The sequence below is a fragment of the Buteo buteo genome, chromosome 23 (assembly GCF_964188355.1).
Source record: "Buteo buteo chromosome 23, bButBut1.hap1.1, whole genome shotgun sequence".
In the NCBI taxonomy this organism is placed as follows: Eukaryota; Metazoa; Chordata; class Aves; order Accipitriformes; family Accipitridae; genus Buteo; species Buteo buteo.
This window is the reverse complement of record NC_134193.1, coordinates 16,925,220-16,939,593: the sequence shown is the minus strand read 5'-3', so window position 1 is coordinate 16,939,593 and position 14,374 is coordinate 16,925,220. Positions and strand designations below refer to the sequence as shown.

Genomic DNA, 14,374 nt, shown 5'->3' with positions numbered 1-14,374 from the left:
AAGAATCTTTTCTATAGTGCAATCATTTCTGCTAGATAAAAAGAAAGCTTTTGGTTTTGTCCTCTCAATCTCACCTTGTCTCCAAGAGCTGCCAAGTCCCTCTCAAAGCCTTCATGTTTGCGCTGTAGAGCCTGCACACTAGCCAAGTCATGTCCATAGTTGTCTGTATTTAATGCTTGATTCTTTTCCTCTATCCATTCTTTTGTTTCATCAGCATCTCTGATTTGAGTGAAGGGAAGGCAAAAAGAGAATTAAAATGGAGGTCAGACTAGGATTTCTGATACCTAGCAGGTCACTGATTTCCAGAGAAGCTCTCATAGTTGACTGTTCTATTAAATTACTTCCCAAGATGACACAAGTGAACTTTGGCAAAATAGGACAGTAGTCCAGACCTCCCCAGTCCACAGCAATTACATGCTTTCGTGTTAACAAGTCTTTCTAGGAAGAATATAAAGAATTCTTGTTGGACCACTGGTGGTGTAACTTCCACTGAACAAGCTGGGAGTTGAAATATGATTTGTTTAGAATAGGTCCCACTATGTTTTAGAACTCTTAACAGACAAAGCGTTTTACTGAATTGAGACCAAATATGATACAAACACCTCACCTGTGGAATCTCTGGACTTCATGGGCACTGCCCAATAGCTGGCTTCGCTCCTCTGCTAACTGCTGCAGAGATCTCCAGCGTTCATTCAGTTCCTGCAAAAGAAACAAAAAAACCCCCACTGATATTGCAGATCAGTTTTATAGCATGACTGTTTACACAAGAAACTCTCATGCTGGACTCGCTGAAGCTTTACAATGTCACACAGAAAACTTTAGTAACCAGTAACATTTTGTTCACTATGCTTATCCGCACCTTCTTCATTCTGCTGACATTTGCAAACATGCCAACAACCCCTTCTTCATCTCCGTTCTTATAAGCTTTATTTCAGGAGTCTACTGAGAATACTGATAGCAATGCTGGAAGATTTCCTAAAATAGCTATGTTTCTTTTAAAGTATATAAACTTCATCAAGCAGTCAGTAAGATAAATGAAAAGTCAAGATTGGCCTTTCGGTACAGGTGAAGGTTACTATATTCTGCTTAATTCCAGAAGAATGCACAAATTCAAATACCCTAGTTAAACAAAATAATTTTAATGGTTTCTCCTGAGATGTAACAACAAACAGTTATACACACATAAGAAGATACTGATGTAACCTGAGAAGCAAATGCTGTATATGTCATACTTCTTTCAATAAGTTGATTCAAAAGGGTTTATAAAGAATAATGAAAGACAAAGACTATGGAAATGGAGGGTAAAAAACATTCTCAGCTTTTAAATCAGCTCAGAAAAAGTTGTATAATTACCTTGATTGAGTTAAAGGTTGCCACTGTGTGTACCATCAAACGAGCAGACTGTATGAAAAGGCAGAAATAAAAAAATGTAGCATTAAAGTCAATTCTGACCTATCAGAGCCAAAATCAGACTGAAAGAAAACTCCTTAAAAATCCATGATGACTTGGCCTAGGTCAAAAATACAGACTTTGTAAAATACAACTCTACAAAGTGCAGGAAGAAACAAACACCCTAGATTTTAAAGGTTTCAATAAAGACTGTTGAATTCTTTAATTTTATATACTTCTTTAAAACAGTGTTTTGAATACACTGTTGGTTAAGATGAAAGAGAGAAGCAAACAATAAGAAAATCAATGCAAGTAAATTACAAAAGCAACTAAGAATAATCAGTTGCAATACCTAAGGTATTACAGATCAGAGTAAGAATAGTTAGAAATTTGCAAGTGAGTACTCTCTTGTTAGTGTAAATTGAAACAAACAACAATAGTCTCAGTAAGGACAAAGAAGAGGAAAATTTAAAGGCAACATTCAATAAGTGAATTAAAAAACTCCAAACTCTTAGTCATAAGGACAGGGGAAAAAAACAAACAAAAAAGCCCCACCCAAATGGTTTAACTCTTGGCTGAGTTTTTGGCAAAAATCAGCTTAGCAGTTAATTCAGATATTTCTAGAACATCATCAAAATTGGTGAAGGCTAATCAGAAAAATGACAACCAATTCTCTCCAACATGCAATCTACTTTTCTGACAATGATAGATTACTAGCAAAATTCATCCCTTTGCAGATATACACAGAGAAGAACTTATAGTTTGCTAAGTTACTATGAGGCTCTTAGGATTCAACGTACATGTGTACAGTCTGTGGAAAAAAAAACCAACCCCCAAATAAACCCATCATTAAAAAATCTCCAATTCTTGTTGACATGGCTGCATTTTCTACAGTGCTGTCAAAATACTGCATACTTATCTGGTTTTCCCACATTCACAGCTTAGATGTACAAGCAGCTTTAAGTCTAAGAGGGTGGATGCAAGACATGAAACATGGGAATGAAATACTAGAGAAAAACACAGTGTTGGATAATGTAAAAATATTGAAGATATTTTTGTGCATGAAGAGGTGACAGCTATTCCATTGTATGCCACTAATGAGTGGAGAAAGCCATCTTCTAACGATTGTAGAAAATGAGCTAGATATGAATAATGGAAGACAAAGATACTGCTATACACATACAACATATTCCTTACTAAAGGAATACTGACATAAATGGCTTTGATTTTCAGGAATAAAAACATTTCTTTCTGCTCACTACATAAAAGAACTCATGCTAAGTGAACAGGGACTATTTTGCATCTAGTGGCCATGTAATACCTAAAAATGTTGGTATAAAAATAGTAATCAGTCTTACAATACAAGCTCAAAACAAAAAGGAATTTCACAGCAGAGGTAAAAAACAGACTGTTGGCAACTTCTATGCCTAGAGCAATTCTGCTGGAAACCTATCTCAGTTACTCTCATAATCATACCTGCAAATAGAGAGCTGAAATAGTCACCTGACTTTGCCTAGATGGCTTTTATTTTCAGAACAAAAAGTAGTATCTATATGACATCTTTATATATTAAGAGAATCTGTATGCAAGTATACGAAGGTGAATTCCTGCTGAATGGTCAACAAATTTTTGCAACATGCTTGTTGAAGTAAACAAGCAAAGTGAAACGAAAGTCACTAACCCTAAATCAATACCAATTCAAACACTTTGCTGAGACTAGGACACCATTAAAATCACTTTGTCAACAGTCTTTGGGGGGGGCAGATTAAAAAAAAAAAAAAAAAAAGACAAGAAAAAAGGGCATATGAGAAGGTGTATGGTCTCAAAAAGATGATGTGCTGTAGTTTTTGTTTTACTTTCCTGTTGTGTGCTACTAAGTAGTGGCACCTACCTTCCAAGGAGAGGCTGTCTTAGAATCAGTTTCATCCTGTTTGAAAATGTGAAGAAACAACTTTAAATAAGAAGCAAAAACTAAAGTACCAGAATGTACTAAAAATCTTTGAAACTTCTCCATATTCAATCCGTAACAGACAGAGTAAATAAATTTTTACAAGTATTTTCGTCATTTTGGGTTATCCTGCTCTGCATTGTTTTGTGAGGTGGGGTGAGACACTCAGGAAATAAAGGGATTGAAAATAAGACAATCTTTTTATGTCCATTCAAAGTCATTATTGAGTTCCTTCATGGAAATGAACTACAATTATGGCTGAACTTCTACTTGTACATCCCAAACCTGTTATAATTGCCACGCTATCTCAGAAATTAACACTTACCCTGGGCATCATACCATAGACTTCCTGCAAAGGAAAAAGGACAAACAGAAACAACTTGTTATTTTCTAACAGAAAGAAAGTTTTTACTATTTTGAGAAAGGGAAGATAGCAGGAGATATGCTTCCATCCTTCTTCTACAAATTCATTACTGGTATGTCATTAAGCCAAACAGCACTCGCACAACCTAAATGTGCAGCAGAAATGGGAGTCTGGCTACTCAACCATCTACTGCAACACATCATCTCAGAGTTCAGAAAAATAAACAAGCTGCTTCAATACTCTGTCGGCACCTGATAGAATTATTTACAGAAATAGCACAAGTATGTGAAAAGCTGGCAAAAAAATAGGCACGTTACTAAAAAAACAAAGCAGAAAAAACATAAAACACCTCCACCGTATGTTGAGCTCTATTTTATTTCTCTTTTCCCCTAGCATTCCTCACCATTTTTCCTGCAAAGAAATAAAGCCTGAAATTTCAAATTTATACGAGGCAAAGCTATTGCACGGATTCTCCATGACTTTTAATATTATTTTAAAGACTTTCCATTCCTAAAAAAAAGAAATGAAAAAAGCTCTAGACGGTGCAATTTGCTATAGCATTATTTAAAAAGAAACAATTCAAAGGGTACCCTCGTGACGGCCACACTACAGAACAGGCATTAAGCATCTCTGGTTAGAATACCAGTATTATCAGACCAGAGAGCAAAAATGAACAGCTAGAATCTTGCAATGACACGCAAAGCAGAAGATAACAGACAAAAGAAAGGAAGAAAGTTTTTTGCTTCTCAAGAGATTTAGACTAAGTCAGAGAAAAAGTGGACCTGTTGCTGAACTGCTTGCACTTCATCTGCCATCAACCCTTCTGACTCCAGGTCATTCGCAACCTTGTTTATGTCCTTTAGACGTGACTCGTTAGCTTTTAAATCCTGCACAGAACAGTAAAATATCACAGCATTAACATTCACACAAGCAAAACATGTGGAACAAGTTGGCACACCAGGGGTGCCAAAAAGCATACCGTTTGTAAACAGCAGGAATTCAGCACACTTGACCTTTACAGTTACCACTGAATATACAATGCATGAGAGTCTATGCCAAGAAACCCCAGCTGCCAACACCAAGCGTCAATGGATTAAAGAAACGCACTATCAAAGTTTTCCATACACAAAGCTAATTAACAATCAGGAACAGAATACATTTTTTAAACTGTCAGGTATACAACATAACCAACATGAAGATCAAAAGCTATCATCCATATCGCTGCATAAATTAGCTAAAAGGTCAACTTAAAAAGTAATTTTACTATGACACTTAAATGCTTCCACCCAAACAGACTGACAGAGAGCTTTCTACAAAGCAGAAAGGGAGCTTGGTTAAAAAAAGTACTGGAGAACTTGCATTTAAATTTTAATAGATGACACTATCATCTTCTCACCTACAATACTAGGTTGGTTCAAATTGTGTGTTAGCCAGCTTTCAAGCTGTAAACATAATGTCCACAGAACTGTCAAATCACCGACTTGTCTAATGCATAAGGTCATGCATCTTTGCATTTCAGTGCTCAGTATCTCACCAAAGTGGGCAGAATACATATATCTGCCCAAGCAATTCTTTCACACCTCATGCAAAATAAAAAAATAATAATTAACTAGTATTGCAAACACTGGGAGAAAAAAATCCACCTGAAAGCCTACCCGCATTTTGAAGCGGAGAATTATTTTTTTCTTATCTTGGGAAAAACTCTACAGATGGAAACTAAAATGCATCTTTCCTTTCAACAAAAAGGAATAGAATAGCTTAACTGAAGGTTATGCTTTACACAACATGAAACTCCTGCAAAGCTTGGCAGATTCTGTATTTGAATATGTTGAAAGAGAGCTTCAGTTCTCTGGGAGCTGGGAAGTATGTAGGAACCTGGAGACTGTAACCAAACTGAAGACTTCTGAATGTGGGATTCTCTCTATCCTCACAAAACAAAATTTAAAAAATGCATATATACTTTTTTATTTTCAATCAAAGCTATGTTTCCTTCTCAGCTATGCTCAGTTATGAAAAATTATCATGGATACATGATCAGAAAGCCTGAAGGCCAAAACTAACACACACATTATGCAGCATTACAACATACCTTCTGAAAATCATCAAATTTCTTCTGTAGCACCTCCACCTGCTCCAGATCGGCTCCCACTTCCTCGTTTGTAAGTGCAGCTTCCTTCTCATTGATCCACTGTTGAAGCTCATTAGCTTCACGGAAAAGCATAAATTTTTTGCAGCTTTTTTCTAGCATGCCTTTACGTTTTTCTCCCAGCTCAAGAAGAGAGTGATACCTGGAACAAGCAGAAAAGGAAAACAAAGGGCAGTCAGATTGAACTGAGCAGAGTCACAGTAACTGGTATCACCAAAGACGTGGGAAATCCCTGCAGTCTACACACTGTTCTTCTACAGAATGATCTACTTGTACATAATTTGGTAAGTGTAAACTGTACGTTTCTCCTCTACATGGATATGCACACCAAAACGAGATCTCCCACATGCAAAACTTTACTGTGCAAAAGCAAATCCAAATCACAGCTTAGGTCAGGGTAGGCTCTTAAGCTACAGCAGCATTGCAGGGCAGGAATGACTCCACAGGGTCTTACTTTCTGAGAGGTATTTTCCTATAGTACATTAAGTTTGCCATCATATTATTAAAATCCACTAGCCTCCCAGCTCCTGGTCATAAATGTCTTACCTAGCCATTATTCAGCGCAAGATCTGCTGAATGTTTAAAAAAAAAGTGTTACTTCTTTGATAACACAACTATATTCAACTGGGAAATCCATGAAACTCATTTCACGTACACTGTTTTTGTATCTGTGGAATTCCCAACAACATCAGCGAAATTACTCCTCATTTACATTAGAATAAATGCAAAGTAAAACATCTAAAATGTTTAAACTGGTTTGAACAGTCAAATAAACCTCAAAAGACCCGCCATTTATTTAAAACCACAAGAAAATTGATGTCTCCTATTTGATTCCTGGTAACCAACTAGACACAGATGATCCTACAAGACCTTTTCCAAGCTATTGCTGAAAAAAGCCAACAGAAGTTTTACAGTCATTGATACTGAATTACAGATCTCTTTAGCAATGCATAATGCCTGTTTTTAAAAAAATCTGCATTCAGAAAAGCCACACCCTTAACACCCATTCCTAGTGTTACCCTATTTTAAGTCTTCCGGAAGATGAAATATTCTAGCTGCATCTGTATGGGTTATTTTACATCCCGAATTAGACTGCACATTGGTCTACTACAGTGATCAACATCAGCAACTGATTCTCATTATTAAGCCATAAAGATAACCACTTTGATGTTATTAAATCAAATCATACACGACACTGCTGAGTTACCTGCCAGGGCCTCAAATGGGGAAAAGGCAGCCTTACAATTTTTTCATTCCCCACCCTGGAGCACACAGGCAAACACTGAACAATTAGACCTCCCAATTTGAAGAGTTCAACAATGTAGCATTTTCCTAACCAGTAACTTAGACATGATAAAGTCTGTTGAAGAAAATTCTCTATACCCTGGGCTGTAATGTCTATACATCAAACTGATAATCAACTCTAAGTCTTTCCATGGAAGCGTAGATTTTGTGGTTTCCTGTCTATCCTGGTTTAAGACTGAACAGAAAGGAGCTAAGAATCTTTCGTATTAGGTTTGAATAGAAACATACTACCCTGATTTGAGGTAAATGCTGTTTTGAAGCCTGCCCCGACTGCAGATGTTTGCCTCAGCATACAATTCTAGGTATTAAATACTTGTGAAGCTCATAGAGGATCTGGGGCAAAATTTCTTTAGAAGCAGGCCTTACCTCAAAGTTGCTTTGCAACACTTCAGAGATTAACATAATACTTTTACTTTTGATTCTCAAGAAATATATTCTCTATGAAAAGACAGTCAGGCACAGCCAATGAACATTATTGCTTTGGATTTCCCAGCAATTTCCGAGACCATAATGCAAACTTGGTATTTTTTCCAGGAGACATGAACACAAGTTTGAAAATTAAGTTAATGTTAATGTTATAATAAAAAACAATCATCCTATATAAACAAACTAATGCTTTTTGACTACCCAGCATGAATGTTGCTGTATATGATAAACCATGATAACCCCACTCTTCCCAAACTCTAAGACATTCATATGTGATGTAATACTTGGTATATATTTTATATATATATATACACAAACTAATATTTCTATCTGCACCTCAGAAAATGCAAGAGATGCTTTTTAAAGAAAACAGTCTAGATATCACTAAAGCCTCATTTGGTAAGCAAAATCAGCATAATGGAAAATAACATCATCAACCAATTTAGCAGCGCAGAGGTGACCAACAAGATAAGCAGCTAGCTGGATGGCTGGCTATAAGGAACACATGAAACACATACCACAACACTCATCTAAACTAAAATAATTCACATTGCAGAAATTGTTTCCTTCATGTCTCTTTGGAGCAGCTTTCCCAAAGAAAGAAACAAAGGGAGAATGAACAGTGACAGTATGGAGACAGCATGGTTTAGAAAGGGCTAATCCTACTCACAGTTCTTCGACCTGTTTCATACGCAGAGATACACTGCCGACTTCCTTAGTTATGAGAGTCCTGCACAGACAGAGGGAGCACAGCAAATGCATGCAAAAAATTAGTCAGATTAACAAAAATAATGAAAGAAGCAGCTCCATCCATGGGTCGTCTGTGGTAGGAGATGGTTAAGAGTTCACATTTAAATGGAGAAAATTAGGTGTCATTCAGAAGCAAACAAAGCAAATCAGACCAGGAGTACAATTCACATAAGGAAACCTCAGCAGTACAGTTGAACTCTCTCTATAAGGTCTCCTCATTTCCTGATCATTGTGCCATGTGATTGTAAACTAAAGGGTGGTCCCCTTTCCTTGGCTCTAAAATAAGGCACTCCTGTTCTAGTTCTTAAAAGCAGCATGCAAACCCATAGAGAAAGTTACACATTATTAAAATCCTGAACAATGCATCACAATTTTCCAGCATCCTTTCTTCTCACTGGTACAAGTATTTCTATTATTTTGGTTTGGTTTGGTTTTGGGGGTGGGGTTTGTTGGTTTTGGTGTGGGTTTTTTTTCTTTTAAATTCTAGAGCTAAAGCTAGTAATTATTGTATGTCGCTGTAGTAACTGGTGACTCCAAACAACTGAGTGGGAAGCAATTCTCGTGTAGAATGACAGCGTAGCTGTGCAAACAGATGGGAGTATGCATAAAACTTTCAGCTTTGGCTTCCAAGTGGCTTGATAAGATGAGCCAGTAGCTCACAGCTATCACCCACAGCACTTGCTTGAACTAATCTACAACTACCATGTGCTTTAGGAGGTTATTACCAAGCAGCCATGCCGTTTTCTCTATTTGCAATGGCATGTGCCTCTCTTAATAGAGGGGGGGTGGGGGGGCAAGACGGTGGCACGTTTTAGCTATGTAATGGCAACAAATAATGGCACCACATTTCAGGAAAAGTGGTAATGAGCTAGCACCAAAGTAGTCACAGCTCCTAAGGAGGTCACCTCCAGAGGCAGCCCTGTATAGGGAGGGTACTGTACTTTATGTAACCAAATTTAAGAAAGCTTTTCAAAACAGATCACACATTAAGCAGTGACAATTACAAATACAAGAGCTGCTTAGGACAGATATAACTCACAAACAAGTTTAAGTTGTTAGGTACAACAACAAAAGGAACACATAAAGTACTGAAGTCAGACAGCAAGTTGAGCTCTAGTGTCATGAGTTTTACAGTTAAAAAAATGGGAAAAGCAACAAGAAAATCTAGAATAAAATTACTGAATATGGTGCCCCTGGTAGAGGAGCCCCTTGTTTTGCTCCAGTTAATTACTCCCTAGTGTAAGAGGCATCAACTTAAACTTCTGGCATATGTGAGGCAAAGGCCAAGCCAGCAAATGCTGGATGGATGTCATATCTCATCAGTTAGATCTTACTGGTTGTCAATTTGCTCCTGTCGCAATGCTATGCTGCCCTGCTCTTCGAGGAGATTCTCTCGGGATGCAGACTGGGCAGGGTCTAGTTTCTTCACATAGGCAGCTGGTACAAATCCCTGACGGTCATTAACTTCAACCTTCCACCAGTCCTAGAAAGAAAGGAAAAAAAAAAATAAAAAAAATCAACAACCACTGTGAGGCAAGCACCAAGCATAAAGTATGCTGAGCAAGTGAAAGCTGCAAATTAGAGGCTTCTATTAACGCAAGAAAACCAGTGATGCTCACAACAGTTTGCTCTTCTTATGGAGACCATTTCAAACAAAATCTCTCTTGAAGACATCAAGGTCTTACTTTCATGTCTCCCCTTGTGTTTGGTCAAAAAATTCCTCAACAGTAGGGAAATAAGTTTTCTCACAGACACATGCCCTATAGCATATGTTGTTTATCTGACTTAGAAAAGTTGGCAGCCATTGAGGAGTCATGAGAATGAGCTGAAGTGGTATACTGAAGTGCTGAATGGGAACATGGACTAAATGTGCAAATTCTTTAACTTCTTTGAATGCTCTTACTAAAACAAAAAAAAAAAAAAAAAAATTGCTCCACAGAAAACACAAAACCAAGTGAGCCAAAAGCAGCTCAGCAAACCAGAAGGCAAGAGCATACCTTGTTGGTGCTGTTGAGTAAGGTGAGGATATCTCCCTTTTTCATAGTCACCTCCCGGGGACTCTTCTCTTGGTAATCATAGAGTGCCAGAACAAGCTCTTTTCCAGTTTCATCATCTGTGGGAGCAACTTGTTGCTAATGAAGAAGCAGCAAAAGAAAAATGAGTCGTTCCATGTTTATTACAATCAATGTAGTTGTCCTAAAAAATACTTCAGCCTTAGTAAAGCTACTGCAGTGCCTTAAAATGATTCTTGTTGAAATAAATGTAATGCAGATAGACTTATTTTAGGTGCTGTCTGGGCTTAAACCTTGAAAGCCACCACATTATACTGTTTTCTTCCAATGCAACATAGCTGCCTGTTATGACTATAAAAACAGACCACTAAATTTTTTGAGAAATCAAGTACAGTCTGCAATAACTTCTCAAAAACAACAACTGTTACTAAGCTTTGTCTTTACCTTTTGCTGACCCAAGAATTTCAGCAACATGATTAGCATCCTTCCTTACCCTGCATGACTGGGCCTGTTCCCTTAACGCCTGTATGCTACTGCCGTAAGCAGAAAGATCAGACATCAAAGCTTCATGTTTCTTCAGAAGAGCCTGAAAGCAAAAGATAAAAAACAACATGTACACCTAGCCATTTTACAAATACTACTCTGCTTAAAATACATACTTTGGCTCCATACGCAGGGAATGTGGATTTTTCAGAGCTGCCAGTCTTGTGACTCTCATGAGAATAAGTACTTCTATTTATTCATAGGCTAGATAATAGTCCAAACGCTTCTGGTGCTTTTCCTCTACCTTATCTCAGAAACATTGTTTGTTGTGACCAGGAATACATACCACATATCACTCTGGAAATAGTGTTAAGTTTGACAGTATGCCTTTAAACTGCACTTCATTTTGATGAAATGTCAGTCAGCAGTGTCTGGGACATGGTGTTTGGCCACAGAATGATACCAGTAAAACAACTCTAGACAAAAACCTACTTCCAGACCAATGAACTGCTGAAAATCAGACTTGCACTGCAATGAAACGTCAAACGAGGAATTTGCTGATATTAGTCGTCTTATACTTTACAAAAACCCTATTAAATAGGTGAATACAAACAAAAAGTTTCCTTACAATTGGTTTAATATGCTGAAGAGCAAAATTTCACGTGCAATGATGAAGACACAGGAAAAACTGTCATCTTTGACCCTAAGCCAAAATTCAGTTTGATGAAAGAATCTTCTGCCCTTTTTCTTAAGAATCCTGAAATTAGCAGAGCTCCTTACTTTTTTACCACTGGACAAATCCTCACTCTGTTTATGCAAAACTGATTCAAACAACAATCTCAAATACCTCAGCAGAGTCTTCATCTTTTCCATAGTCTGTACTGCCTACAATGGGCTCCTTTTCCCTCATCCAGGATTCTGCCTCATTAGCATCAGCAAAGTACTGCTGAGCTTGCAGGGAATCCTCTAGGTCTTGTCGACGTTGAGATGCTTTAGCTTTCAGAGAGTCCCATTTTTGGTTTAGCTCATTCAATTTGATTTTCACATCGTCAGCTGCAAAATGTCCTAGGTAACAGAAAGAGAGGGAACTGAAGGACTTAAGGAGACTTAAGTAACACACACTAAAAGATTACTTGTACTTCTTGAAAGTCACAGAAATTAGACCCATTTAAACCTATGTAGCCTATTCCGACTAGAATAGTGAAAGCACAACTCAGCTTGTCGTTTTGCCTCAGACTGGAAAACACTGTACCTGTCAATCAAACTGTACTGGGAATATTTGAATCATTAAGAACAAAACAAGCCACATCATAACACTTCTCAATGATGAAACAGGAAAGGTCATTTCTTTCCAGTGGCAGAGTTTTGACAACAGACAAATACTATTTCAGATGTGCATTCTGAATCCTGGAATCAGCGAAATGTTTTTAGTATTCTGGCACTAAGAACACCCAGTCAGAAATAGATACATGCTTATTTAAAAGCAGGAATGACTCTTACTGTCTTTGTGGAGGATCACCTCTCACATCATGATTATGTGTATCAGATACAAACCTTTAATAGATTTTAAAATGGAGACTAAATATCATAGGCACAAAGCTGTTGAATACAGGGCTCATATGTGTTTGTCAAGAGCAGATGGAGATCTGTGAAAATCGTGACAGGTTCCCACCAAGGAATCTATTTTCAGGTGAAAGAAAGACCAGAAGTTCATTCTGCTAGCAGGTACCTGTCTATTGCTTGGATAAAAACAGGCAGTAATTCTTAATTGTACAGGGCCAGAGAACAAAGTCCAGCACAGAGACCTTTGCATTTCTGAAAGAGAAAGAATTAAAAAACATTGAGACATACCCTCTTCCACCATAGCATTTCCTTTCTGTGTAACTGCTTTAATTCGGGGCTCATGGCCTGCAATTTCTGCCTGCAAAGCCTGGTGCTTCTTTAGCAGATTTTGGACGCCAATTAAGTCCTTGCCTGAAAGACATAAAATCGTTAATCAGCGAATTCAGAGTCATCAGACTAAACAAAAATTTCAAGGAAGCTGCAACCAGTGCTAGACAAACTTGCAGAAAAAGTACTGTCACAATGAAGACAGAGCAGTATGAAAACTAAGTTACCCATTGGAATTGTAGAAGTAACGTAACAGTTAAAGAACCATGGGCAATGGCAAATATGTAACTCCAGGCAATGTTAATTTCAATAAACTTTTCAGAAATTTCCAGGGAATGTTCCATAAACAGACAAGAACAGAACAGTTCTGACATCTAAATCCTGGAGATATCGGGATGGACCAACCTCGGTTTGTTGAAGCTGCAATAGGTTCTTTTTCTCTAATCCAGGTCTCTTCATCCTCAATATCACGGAAAAGCTGCTGCAGGCGAAGAGAATCTGCAAGTTTCTGCTTGCGAGCTACCATGGGATCCTTTAGAGCTTCATAACGAGCTACTAAAGCTTCTTGTTTCTTCTTGATATTGTCAGCATCAAAGTGCCCAGCATCTTGGAACTGGCGTGCCTGGATGGTAATGCCATCTATACGATCCTAAAATTAATTCAGCAATAGCATTATGTCAGAATTTCGGTAAGATGGCTGCAGTGACTGAAAAAATTTTCAGATCTTAGCTAATAAGCTATGTTGTGACAGAAGAGAACCTCAGCTGCACACTGCCAGTGCAATAATTTTGGTAATAATTACAACCTGGATAATATTCAACAAATTATATAAATGTAATAGGTTTTAATCTGTCAATTTCATAAAATAAACAAAAGATTCTTGAACTTACATTAACTTTACAGATGCGCTACTGTAGATGAACCATTTTTCAATTGTTAACAACTGGTAATTCCAGTTGTGGGAACCCAGATTTTGTTGATTTTCTTGGTGTGGATTTAATTCCCCTAAAGATCATTTGCAAACAAAGGAACCATTTGCTGTAAAGTTCTATATTTAAAAACTGATCTGTTCTCCCTCCCCTCCCATTTCTTAGAGCTATATGAAAACAAACTGAACAAGACTAAGCTGTTTGCAAATGGAGAGTCTAAGGGGGGAATTATTTCCTACACAAAGCACAGCACATCTTTTTAAGCTGGTATTCACAGCATAGAACACTGCTGTGCTGTCAGCAGGTCACAGTATGGAATTATTTTACTTTTTCAAAAAGCTTATTTTTGTCAAAGTCATGAAGATACTCTTCTTAGAGACATACACTTTGTTTCAGTTCAAAATTATTTCTGATAAATAAACTGTAAAGCCCAAAGCCACAAAAATAATCGAAATACAGACCTGCTAAGGTCTCTGGAGTGAATACTTTTGAGTGAGCAGATCTAAAAGAGCAGGAAGAAAAATTATTTTCCTTACCTGATGGGCAGCAACATCTGCCTCTAGCAGAGCATGTTTCTTCTGAAGATTCTGAACATTAGTAAGATCTTTTCCATAATCATCAGAAGCCAAGTGTCCCTCTACTTCATATAGCCATAGCTCAATGTCTTCCACATTGCGATTAAACTGCTGTTGTTGATTGGCTTCACGCAGTTTTATACCTGACCAAGACAGA

General features: G+C 37.5%; 1 protein-coding gene across 19 annotated transcripts in view; it reads right to left on the bottom strand.

The window, feature by feature from the left end:
• Positions 1 to 14,374, bottom strand: part of SPTAN1 (spectrin alpha, non-erythrocytic 1) — a 52,941-nt gene that overhangs the window by 17,982 nt on the left and 20,585 nt on the right. For 12 of the 19 annotated variants that reach the window (XM_075055840.1, XM_075055838.1, XM_075055846.1 and 9 more), the window contains 15 exons: positions 14,179 to 14,360; positions 13,119 to 13,362; positions 12,675 to 12,797; positions 11,671 to 11,888; positions 10,834 to 10,926; positions 10,326 to 10,460; positions 9,663 to 9,811; positions 8,249 to 8,308; positions 5,791 to 5,989; positions 4,484 to 4,588; positions 3,663 to 3,686; positions 3,281 to 3,316; positions 1,354 to 1,401; positions 608 to 699; positions 75 to 219 (listed from right to left, as the gene is read on the bottom strand). In XM_075055840.1, the coding sequence (XP_074911941.1) occupies positions 75 to 219; positions 608 to 699; positions 1,354 to 1,401; positions 3,281 to 3,316; positions 3,663 to 3,686; positions 4,484 to 4,588; positions 5,791 to 5,989; positions 8,249 to 8,308; positions 9,663 to 9,811; positions 10,326 to 10,460; positions 10,834 to 10,926; positions 11,671 to 11,888; positions 12,675 to 12,797; positions 13,119 to 13,362; positions 14,179 to 14,360 (1,853 nt within the window). The remainder of the gene's footprint in view (positions 1 to 74; positions 220 to 607; positions 700 to 1,353; positions 1,402 to 3,280; positions 3,317 to 3,662; positions 3,687 to 4,483; positions 4,589 to 5,790; positions 5,990 to 8,248; positions 8,309 to 9,662; positions 9,812 to 10,325; positions 10,461 to 10,833; positions 10,927 to 11,670; positions 11,889 to 12,674; positions 12,798 to 13,118; positions 13,363 to 14,178; positions 14,361 to 14,374) is intronic. The other 7 variants (XM_075055843.1, XM_075055848.1, XM_075055855.1 and 4 more) reach the window with 1 other exon arrangement.